The 11,384-nt window shown below is 44.0% G+C and overlaps 1 protein-coding gene across 1 annotated transcript in view; it reads right to left on the bottom strand.

Annotated features, from left to right (window-relative positions):
* Positions 1–11,384, bottom strand: part of LOC130589190 (uncharacterized) — a 38,687-nt gene that overhangs the window by 20,928 nt on the left and 6,375 nt on the right. The window contains exons 5-6 of the mRNA XM_057390402.1: positions 11,230–11,322; positions 627–686 (exon numbers count right to left, since the gene is read on the bottom strand). Coding sequence (XP_057246385.1) covers positions 627–686; positions 11,230–11,322 — 153 coding nt within the window. The remainder of the gene's footprint in view (positions 1–626; positions 687–11,229; positions 11,323–11,384) is intronic.

Here is an 11,384-nt window from a genome sequence, read left to right as displayed (position 1 = left end):
AATTTTGAATATTCTAGTTTAAATACAATGGTTCTTGATTTTTCCATGATGGGAAACCCCTGCCAGAAACACAGCTCCCTGCCCAGGCTCAGGGGCTGGTCCTTACTTGGAATCACAAAATCACAAAATGGTTTGGAAGGGACCTTAAAGTTCATCCAGTTCCACCCCCCTGCCATGGGCGAGAACACCTTCCACTAGATCAGGCCCCATCCAACCTGATCTAGAACTTCCAGGGATGGGGCATCCACAGCTTCTCTGGGCAGCTTGGAAGTTGCTGTAAGGACTGGGAAATTCTTTAAAGCATCAGCCATTTCCTTCACACCAATACAAGTTCTCAATGCTCAAGGTGAAAGCCCTAAACAGACCCCAGGGAATACCCTCGTCAGAGCTGGAATGGAAATACAGGAGATCCCAGCACACACTTCTGGGCTTGGATGATGAGACCATCCCTTTGTGGTGGCAGTGACAAGCACAACAGTGACGGAAAATTACATGGTCTTACATTCCAAARTCATCTCTTAAGTGCAGCAAACCCAGGAAGAACAAATTACCTTAAATAAAGGAACATTCTTAGAACAACTGTCTCTTGAAAGACAATACATAAACTTTAAAACTCTTGCTGGTACCTTGAGGAGCTTTTTCTCTCTGATGTTGACTGATGTGATAAGATGGCCATTCACTGGAACCTAGAAGATGGACAATAAAAAAATGCATTATGGTACAAATACACACAAGTATGTGTGTGTGTGTGTGTGTGTGTGTAAATGTACATATAAATACATTTATTTTAATACCTTCCTGTAAGACATATAATAGTCTAAAGATACAGCTAAGTAACTCCCTCTACAAATCTGGGCTAGAATTTGTGGCCTTGTTCCAACTGKAGTAATTTATTCCAAATTAATTAGTGTATGCTAAGCCTTTATGAATGTAAATCCAGAAACTCCACAAAGATTTATTCCAAAGCAGACATATTTGTGGTTTATCATAAGATTTGTCTAGGATCAAAGTTGTTTTTCAAATAGGGTAAGCCTGTCTTAAAAAAACAGCATAGACAGGAGAAGGCTTATTTTAATTCTTGTTTACCAGTTGGGGTGGACCTTATGTTCCCTCTCAACTCTATCTGACCAACTAAAAGAATAGATTTTATCCTACCTATGTAGGTCCTGTAAAGTAAACAATAAATTTTTAAGGACTTTTCAAATTATAGTTTGATTAATGTCTCAGCTGTCTCAAAAATCCCTGGCAATTGCCAGCCACCAGCTACAGGGATGGGAGGGTGTGAATCTGCAGCTGAGACACCAAGAGCTGTGCCAAAAAGGGTGACTGCACCCTGTGCAGATCCAGCAGCATCCMAGACAAGGCTGAAGCTCCCTCCACAGGTGCCTCTTTCCCCTGATGCACACAGGAGTTGCTGTTGGATGGGTGGCACTTCTCTGCCTCACCCAGGATGCTCTCCTTGTGCTGTTCAGCGCTGCCCAGGCGTCCCTCAGCCCCATCAGACCTGTTGGGCTGCCCAGCTGAACCCACAGCTCCCAGCAGGGAGCCTGACCCAGGCTGACACCCTAATTCCTCTTCCTCCTCCTCTGCCTGGGGCAAGGGGATCCCTGTCCAGAGCAAAACCCCTCTGATCCCTGGGCATSAGGAGACAGTAGGCACCTTCTCACAAGCTGCTGTTGAATTCAGGTGCCCACAGCCCTCTTGGGGAAGGGAAGCCAGCTGATGCTTTTCCCTGTCTGCTCCTCCTCCTCCCCTGTCACCTCTGTCCTCGAGACAGTGTGGCAGTGATTAGTTACCAGCAAATAAAATCCTGTGGGTGATTGCCCATGTCTGTCACCGGCAGACCCAGTAGGACTGCAGTCCTGCAGTCCTAATGCTCATCTCTTTGATATTTTGGGGATTTTTGACCTGTTTTTCACAAGTCTCAGAAAGGTCTGGTTTGAAGTGCATGATAGGCACAGATATGCTGGCAAATTCTTCCTCCCTGGAGGTGCTCACTTGGAATCCCAGACTGGTTACAAGCCCATGGGGGCTGGTGTTCATCTMATGTACCACAATTATTGGGAGAGAAAGCCCCAAAATTGCAGACTTTGCACACAGACAGTACTGATTCTGGATCTTCCAGTAAAACATCACAGTAACAGGAGGCAAAAGCCCTGCCTGTCATATCAGTAATTCCACCAGCTTCAAATTACAAACTTCAGCTTCACATTATAAGCTTAAGCCCAAATGGTCCACATCTCCTCCATCTCCCTTGGCTGTCAATTTCAAACAATATAATTGTTTACAATTTTATTATTCTGAACATCAGTGAAATAATTACTTCTCTGTTAAAATCCAGCAACATTTGTTAACAGCCAACAAGGCTGTCTTGTTTTTTTCCYATGGGCACTCTCTTCTGAGACTCTCAGGTTCATTTACTAGAGACACCCCATAAACCCCACCACAAAACAAACAATTTTTCATTTCTTGCTCTGCTCAAGGGAAAAATCCCACTCTGTCTGCAGCAGGGAGAGATGCAGCCTCTCAAATGCAATCTGGGATAGAAAATACAAAACCAGGGGCATTGTGGTGAAAATTTGAACCATGTAGATATGGAAAATCTTGAACTTATACTATTCTCAGTTTCTCAGCATATGTTTCTGTCCATTTAAATGTGTRAAAATACAAATAGATCTTTTCTCAGTGGACAACAATTCCTGTGCAAATACAGAATGTTGGAGGAGTGACTTTCTGTTATATGACAGAGAACTTCAGGAAAACTGAACTGTACGGGATGAATGCAAGAAGAGATGACTGGAGCAAGCCACACAACACATAAGTGGAGTTTTTCTTCTAATGTCATCAAACCCTGGTGGTTTCTCAGCTTTAATAATGAAATCTTCACTGTTTTCTACAGGCTTTGCAAATGGACCTCCCAAGAGAAGGCACTTTGAGCAAGACTGCCACCATGGGCACAGAAATAGCAACACCAGCTTAGGAGGCAAAGAGGAGGATGCTTTTTGTCTTCTTTCAGACACACACACACACACAGAGGATAGGACATCCCACCTCCTGTTAGCTTCTCTTGATATCAAGATGCTTCTGCAAGCACAGGCAGAGACAAGGAGGTGTCAGGATTAAGGCCATGCAGCTGCCTGCCTCCCCCAGGCTGCCGTGAGTGAGAACAGCCCGAGGCTGTACAGAGCCCTCACACAGGCAAGGAGAGCTCCAGAGGGAAAATGTTGAGTGCTATAGAGGATTAGGGAAGATGCAAACTGTATTGGCTCTGACAGACTTCTCTCAGCTGGGGCAGGATCACGTTCCTGGACCTTCTCTCCACATAAATGAAAGCAAGCAAGGAACTGGAAAAATTGCAGCACTTTGTTTCAGTGCTTTGCCAGCCTGACTGCTGCACACTTTTACCAGACAAGCACAACATTCGCTGCTTAAATGATATTTCATCTTCTAGACAAGCATCCTTCCCTCTCTCCATCRCTGACTAGGAGGTTAAAAATATACTGTTGACTATCATTTACTGTGTCCCAGGGGCCTTCATCATGATTGAGTGGCCATTCAGCCCTAAGTGCCCACCTGGGACTCCTGAACCTTGTTGCATCCTTCCTAACAAGCAGCTGAGTGCAAAAAAAATACCAAACCTGACCACTGACTGATGCTCTGTAAACAGCCCACCACTGTGGCAATGCTCTTCTCTCCAACTTGAAATATCTGTTGCTTCTCTGCCATCCTTCCRTAATGGCAGCAACTCTCTTCCTTTCATCACCAAGAATTTTTACTGAGTTCTACTTCCTTTCAGTGGAAATGTATTATGTTAGCCTGACCTTTTGTATTAAATCCTGCCCTTATCCAACCCTTTTTTTCAGGCAGTAAGCTGGCTGTGTRGCTGCGGAGCCCCACCCTAGCCTATTCTTCCCTTTTGAAACCCTTAGGGTAGGGGATTAGTCATGCCTCTTTATCATGCCATTTGGCCACTATGAAAAGAAAAAGGGAATTTTCATTATTTTATTTCATWTAACCTAATGGAATCATTAAAGAGAAATTAATATTGTCACGGACATTTTTTTTTTCTTAATGAAAAATGTAGTTTTGTACAGGGACAGCACATCTAAACCTGCCACATTAAGTGACTGTATTAAGTCTTAAGTGCAATTCCAAATACATCAAATATATGCAGAGAAACAGAATCGGTACTTTTAGGGGAATCAGATTTAGCATATTAATTTCTACTCACATTCTGTGGAACAATAGAAAGATTATTTTTAGGTCATGGCCATTTGGTTCGTGACCCAGTAGAACAGGATTTCCCCCCCAACCCCTGCCTCTGCCTTTTTTTCCCCATATTTATATAACTTTAGGTTTTATTTCTGATGACTGTTCTGAAACTAATAATTTCTGGATCCCTTGAGCTAGTGTTTAATTTATTTTATGCTGTCAGTATAATTCTACATAAAGTCACGAAGAAAGGAGGCAAAATGATACATCTCCAAGTGCTAAAAAATACTGGGTTTAATTATTAGAATATAAACCTTGTTTACAAAGCCATAAAACTGTACCCCTGGAGATTTACCTTTATGCATTTCAATAGTTCCGTTAGACTAGTCCTTTTTATAAAACCCAACACCTTTGTAAGTGTCTATCAGAYCAGGCAGGCTGCTCTTCACATCTCAGTGCCACTAACTGGTTAGAGGATTAATTAAAAATTATGTGAATATCAGCTTCAGGTTCACTAACTGCCCTTTGTCCTCTTGGGGAAGGTGCTTAAAATTGCCTTCCTTGGGAAGGCATGGAAAGGCTTGCCCAGTAGAGGGACACAAGGACAAAATAAACTCGCGTGAAACCCAAAGGGAGCTGTTATATGCTTCACACATTGGAAATCAGGGAATTCATTTAAGAACATGAATAAAGATTCAGAAAATTGTTTTCAGCCACCACTTTCAGAAAACTCAAATTAAATGGGTTGGACACTGTAAATGAAAGGAAGCAAAACTACCCCGTTCTGGCAGGGGGTCTGTGAACACAAAACCATTTCCAGATTTGAGAAATACTTCAATTAAATTGTTTCTCAGTGCTTATTTCCAGTGCAAAAAAACTGGGTTTTTTTTCACCTAATGTTACAACACAGGATAAATGTGGTGGATTTAGGCCAAAAGTATGGCCTCTGGTATGACAAAARTCACACCAACATGCACTAAATTAAAAAAATAAGGGAAGGGGCAGGAAAAAAAGAGCAAAAAGAAAGGGACTTTCCTAAAAGGGGAATAAATAATCTCCCTTAAAGATGCTCTGTTACAACTGAACAAGACATCACTTGAAGATCTCATCAGATCTTCAACAAGCGGAAAAGTGAACAGGAAGCATCCGTCCTTCTCAGCATCCTCTGTAAGATCTGGTTCTTGCTCCCCACACTCCATGCTACGAGTCAGATTATTTGCAGCACCACTTGCAGGTTTTGTTGGCTCTCTGCAGATGGGTTCTTGTTCTCCCTGCTGTGCACAGAAGCAGAGGTTGGGCCATGGGCTGAGCAAACCCAAGTGGCTGGACAGGAGCGTGCATTTCCCCGTCTGCAGACAACGAGCAAGAGGTGAGATAAACGTGCTGGGAAATGAAGCAGTGCTGGGTTTCATTAATTGTGATTCAGAGTTTCATAAATGGAGGCAGACATCCTGGTCAATCTGGCTTTGCCAATTGGACTTGTGCTGCTGAAGGACTTCATTCTGGGAGACTTATTCCCTAAACCAGTGGGAACCAGGTGAATGGGAAAAGACAAGCCTGCATTTGTCAGAGGAGAAAGGATGGGCTTTAGGCAGAGGCCACCAGAGAAATAGGAAAGCACTAGCTTCAAAGAAAATTACCCATACTGTCCTAACAGCTGGAGAAAGGATAACACAATGGCAATTTCTGCTAAGGTGACAATGGAAAGCCAAAAAACCATTGGGTTTGTTAGCAAAGGAAACTGAGTGGATCTCCATGTGTGGCAGAAAAACATAAAGGAACTCCTTTGGCTGCTCACACTACTCAGACCTATCTGCAAAGGGGATGGAAAAGAGAGCAGAACCTTGGTTTGTRATCAATACTGTAAGTACTAATAATCTTATTATTAATAGCTGTTATTGATATGTGGTAATGCAAAATTTTCCCTGGCAAAATCACTTCAGACAAAAGTGTTGCCATTAGGAAGGAAGAGTCTGCTGGAAAGGAAAACTGTGGAAAACAAATGCAATGAATAATAATAAGTGAATATATGAGAGCTACACACCAGGAATATGTAAAATSTTCCCTTTCCCTTAAGGCACCTAACAGAGGAGAAAGGGGTAGTTCTTCCATGAAATTGATGCTCCAAGAACCTTTTGGATAAGGATCTGGGCCATCAGCACAGAAAATCCGTTCGTCTGCACACATTCCCAGTGATGAAGTTGCCCATCGGGACTCTGAGCACAAACACGGTGGATGACAAGAAGTGGGAGCCAGAATTGCATATATAGCCATTCACATCCAAAAGCAACTGCAAGACAAAATTTAGGGAAATAGCCCTAAGATGCTGCTGCCTACATTATATATCCTCCTGGCCAGCCTTCCCAGGGCACACGAGAAGCCACAGAGCAGCCATAAACATGAGGAGCTGACAGGTACCTGCTTTGGTTCAGCTGCTCTCATCATCTGGGGGAAAAAAAAAAAGATATCTGGGGAAAGAGTTTCTGCAGTGTGAGTGGATAAAAACTACTGCTGTGAGGAAGGATGAAGAAATCAGTTTCCTGGGATCTTCTGTTCTRATTAATTAAAACACCATCTCAACAAGGGATAAAGGCTCCATTCGAGGCAATTACCAAACTCCAACACCTTCCAGGATACTTTCAAAATCAATTCTCATCCAACACAGCTGTATAAAAATAATTGTGCAACTATGTTGCATTGGCATGAAGAATACTGTATAACCTGAAAAGGTAAAAGTAAATGTCTATCTGCAAAACTCTGGAGCTGAAGGGATGGATCTGTAGTTCTGGTACTGTTCCACAATCCTGCAWGAGGCAAAAGCATCTCCAGTTTATAAAGACACTTCTGAAAAGCAGAAAGCTTTCTTTTGGAATGTATCAGCACATATTTTTAGAAGCTGCCTAAGGAAGATGATATCACCGCGTTTGCAAAAAAATGCTCTTCTTTACAACTGACTAATTTGCAGAACAGCCCAAAAACTTTGGGTAAACACAAAACCCCCAAACTCAACAGCTGTCTCATTCAGATTGGTAGGCTTCCAGCAAGTCTCATTAGCAATTTCCCAAAAGAAATTAGGGAAAAGGCAATCCTGAAAAAGACTAAACACTCTCAGAGTAATTTCTAGAGGKTTTTTTTTGGTGTGTGTGGCTGTGYGACAGCATCCCGAATGTAACTTGTTTTGTGTGATGCATAACGAAATCACATTCAAAACGTGTTTTTATGATTGAATGGAGGCTGTGTATCCATTTGAAGGAAGTGGCAGGTGAGAGGCTGGACGTGACCCAGCCAYGTGCTCTCGCAGCCTGGAAAGCCAAGGAAGCCCAGAAAGTGTCCTGGGCWGCATCCAAAGCCCCATGGGCAGCAGGGGAGGGAGGGGATTCTGCCCCTCYRCTCTGCTGTGGTRAGACCCCTCCTGCAGKGCTGCATCAGCTCTGGGGTCCCAGCACAAGGACRTGGAACTGTTGGGTGAGTCCAGAGGAGGACACRGATCAGAGGGATGAAGCGCCTCTYCTGYCAGGAAAGGCTGAGAGAATTGGRATTGYTCATCCTGGAAAAGAAAAGGCTTCAGGGTGACTGTCCTGGATCTGAACATGACAGGGTTCATTTTTTGCAGAAACTAGGAGGGAGAATGGCCAGGACCTGGAAGTTATTCGATCCCACCTTCCAGTCATTGCCAGGGATGCCAGGGGAAGGGACTCTCTTCTGGGGCGAAGGGGTTCCTTCCAGTATAGTATTGTCTATTGTCAGGGGCTTTCTCTGTGAATAATTTCTTTCCTTGTACCCTCTCATTAGTATTGTTGCTGTTACTGTTTGTTTTCTTATCTTGTTGCTGTTTCTTTTGATTTTATCTCAGTTTCTAATCTTTACCTTTTGTGCCTCCAAGTCTCAACTCCATCCTGCTGTAGGTGGGAGGAAAAAGCTGGGGAGCAGGAGAGAGCAGCCTGTGGTTTKGGAGAGTCTTGGTGGGGGCATTAAATTGGGAGCTAGTGTTCCTAAACCATGACAGTGACCCAGCTGAGGCCTTGCAGCACCTGAAGRGAACTTCCAGGAATGATAGGGCAAGAATGATTACAAGAGCATGTAGTAACAGGACAAGGTGGAATGAGTTCAGATTGAAAGAGAATAGGTTTAGGCTAGCTGTTAGGAAGAAATCTTTCACCATGAGGATCGTGAGGCACTGGAATTGATTGCCAGGGAAGCTGTGGGTACCCCAACCGTGGAGGCACTTAAGAATAGATTGGATGGAACTCTGAGCAATCTGGTCTAGTGGAATTTGTTCCTGTCCATGGCAAGGSAACTGAATGATCTTCAAGGTCCTCTTCCAACCCAAACCATTCTAAGATTCTATGAAAGTTTGTTCAACAGACGGATGGCCTACGGGCTGTGGAAGCCACTCAGTGTGGGTCTAAGAGTGCCCAGTGGCTCCTGGACAGTTTCTGGTGGCCAGCTGCTGTGGGGAGTAGGGGCACACAAAGGGAAGAAGATCAGCCCTAYATCAGACAGCAGCAGCCAAGTAAGAGAAGATTTCATGGGAACCTTACAGCCCACCCATGGGGCAGCAACTGGGAATCACTGGCAAACATGCATTCCCAAACTGAAAAACTAATTAACCACCTAGTTTCTTTTAATTAAGATCTTGACTTATCTACCACCCCAGGATATGCAGATGTTTGTCTGCTGGGATGTATCAACACACCTGAGCACTGGAGGCAATTTGTGTCTTGGTTTCATTCCTCAGCAGGCAGCAGAGAGGGGCTCCCATCCCATAATACCTGTACACCCCATCTCATGGCATTGGCCATGTCTGTGAATGGGAGACTTTGTTATTAATATCATCTCTGCTGCTGCTTTGGTGGAGATTTTAATATGCAAATTTCAGCATATCAAAGGTGTTTCACTGTTCTGGCATCCTCACATCAGCTAAGTGCCAAAGCAGCGTGCAGCATTTGCACTTGCATAAGGAGATAAAGTTTTTGCCTCAAGGATATGGTGTTCCAAAGACAGYGAGAACATCATGRGAAATGACARGGAGCAGTGGAGAAGGCAGGRTGGGGAAAAGAAAACAAAAGAGCCAAACGGAGAAGRGAAAGGGCGCAGTACTGTCATGGGAGGACAAGCCTTCGTTTTTCATTTCAGTACGTAAGATGTTTTCTCTGGGTTATCTATCTTTAGGATCTTTAAAATTATTTTTCTTTCTCATCTCCTTACCGTCCACCTCCTTGGGATCATGTTTCCCATACTCTGCACAGTAATCAGTGGGTCTATAGAGGATGATATCACTGTGCAAATGCAACTGCTAGAGCCCAGTCCCTAAAGAGTAGGAATAACTTAGCACTGGAAAAGATGAAATTAATGGCAGAAACTGCAGATGACTGTAAACAAATTTATCYCTTCTTTTTAACCCTCCTCTTCTTTAGTTTCTGTTACTCAGGCCTGTGAGATGCAGCATCTCTGACTAGAAGATACCTGTTCAAATCAATGTCTTGAGCTTGAACTTATAACCCTGTCACCATCACAGCAYCTGGCCTGTCTCTGACACATTTCTGTTCATGAYRAACAAAACCACTTATTTTATAGCAYGCTTGTAAAAAAATCCCTGMAAATTCATTTTGTCTTTCTCAGAAATGAGAGATAATAGTAACAGATTAAACAGCAAGGTGGGTGTCTCCCATTTCTGCCCCACATTGCCTCCAGTATTGGTGGCTCTGGAACTTTTTCATTCGTTCTGCAGGCAACTCAGGTTATCTAGTATTGATGATTATGAAGCTATAATAAAATTGTTACTGAAATCCCTCTTCACCCCCTGACACAAGCAACTCTCTTCAGATTTAATTGTTTTTTTTAATAATTCAGGGGTACTTGTGCAGTTAGGTCAAGATTCTGCTATGACTGATGAAAGAAAAAATGCCCTAAAATGGAACAGTTTATTAAAAGACAACTATAATACAACTAAAAACTAAAACTTCCATGGCAAAATAATAAAAACTTGAAAACTAGTGTCACAATGTAAAGCCTGACACATTTCTCTGCATGAGGTACAGCACGGCTTATTTTATAACACCCTTTAAAAAAATAATCCTATGAATTCATTTTGTTTGTCTTTCTCAGAAATGAGACCTAGGAGATAATAGTAGACCTAGGAGATTAAAATGTTTTAAAAAGCTCTAAGTATTAATGTTAAGTACATACTTACGTTTGGTATGTTATTCTGRGAGCTTTACTTTCCATATTGCAGTKCCTCAGTGAAATTGTTTTCTGTGATTTACGCTGAAATTTTCTGCTACAGACAGCTTACAGCATGTCAAAGCAACAGAGTCATGACAATGTCATATGGAAMCTTCAACATTGTGCATCAAATCAAACTCACAGCACATATTCAACAGGGTGGCCACGGCCATCAGCTCACAGCCACTAATGCAATAACAGCAAAGCTTTGATTTGGATTAAATATACGTCATTAGCACATGGTAATAGCACCGTARTATGGATACTATTCTTGTATATTCCTTCTTAATATGATGGACATGAACTGGAGTTTTATTAATTCCCTGCAAAGAGTATCAATCCGGTTTGGAGTTATGCTGTCAGACAAAGCGGTGGATGAAAGGCCAGTGCCAGCAAGTCCCAGCCAGGTGCTCGGGCAACCTGCTGCTTTGCACTGTCATCTTGATGGCACCACAGAGCTCACTGGGGAATGATGAGCCCCCTCACCCCTAAATCACACCGAGAGGTTTGGGACGGTGCGTCTCTGGGCGGGACGGGGTGAGATGGGATGAGAAAGGGTGAGATGGGATGAGAAAGGGTGAGATGGGATGAGAAAGGGTGAGATGGGATGAGAAAGGGTCAGATGGGATGGCAGCAGCCCAGAGGGACCGGACGCAGAGGGTGCAGACCGGGCTGTCTGAGGGGCTGCTCTCTGCGCGACAAGCAACATGAAAAGGTGCCGGGGACGAAGGAGGGAAGGATGCTCGTCCCGTCCCGGGGAGCGGGCCAGGCGCGACCCCCCACCACCCTTACCTGCGCCGTGCGCCTTTGTTCCTCCGGCTGCCGCGCTGGCAGCGCCCCGGCCGCCCGGCCGCCGGCCCCCGCGGGGCCATCCTCCTCCTCCTCCTCCTCTTCCTCCTCCTCCTCCTGCACCTCCCCGGCGGAGCGGCGGCGGGGGGGTCCCGGCG

This window comes from Malurus melanocephalus, unplaced genomic scaffold (genome assembly GCF_030028575.1).
Source record: "Malurus melanocephalus ecotype Western Australia unplaced genomic scaffold, MMel_1.1 scaffold_26, whole genome shotgun sequence".
NCBI classification, from domain to species: domain Eukaryota; kingdom Metazoa; phylum Chordata; class Aves; order Passeriformes; family Maluridae; genus Malurus; species Malurus melanocephalus.
The sequence above is the reverse complement of the archived record's forward strand: the minus strand, read 5'-3'. Positions and strand labels throughout refer to the sequence as shown.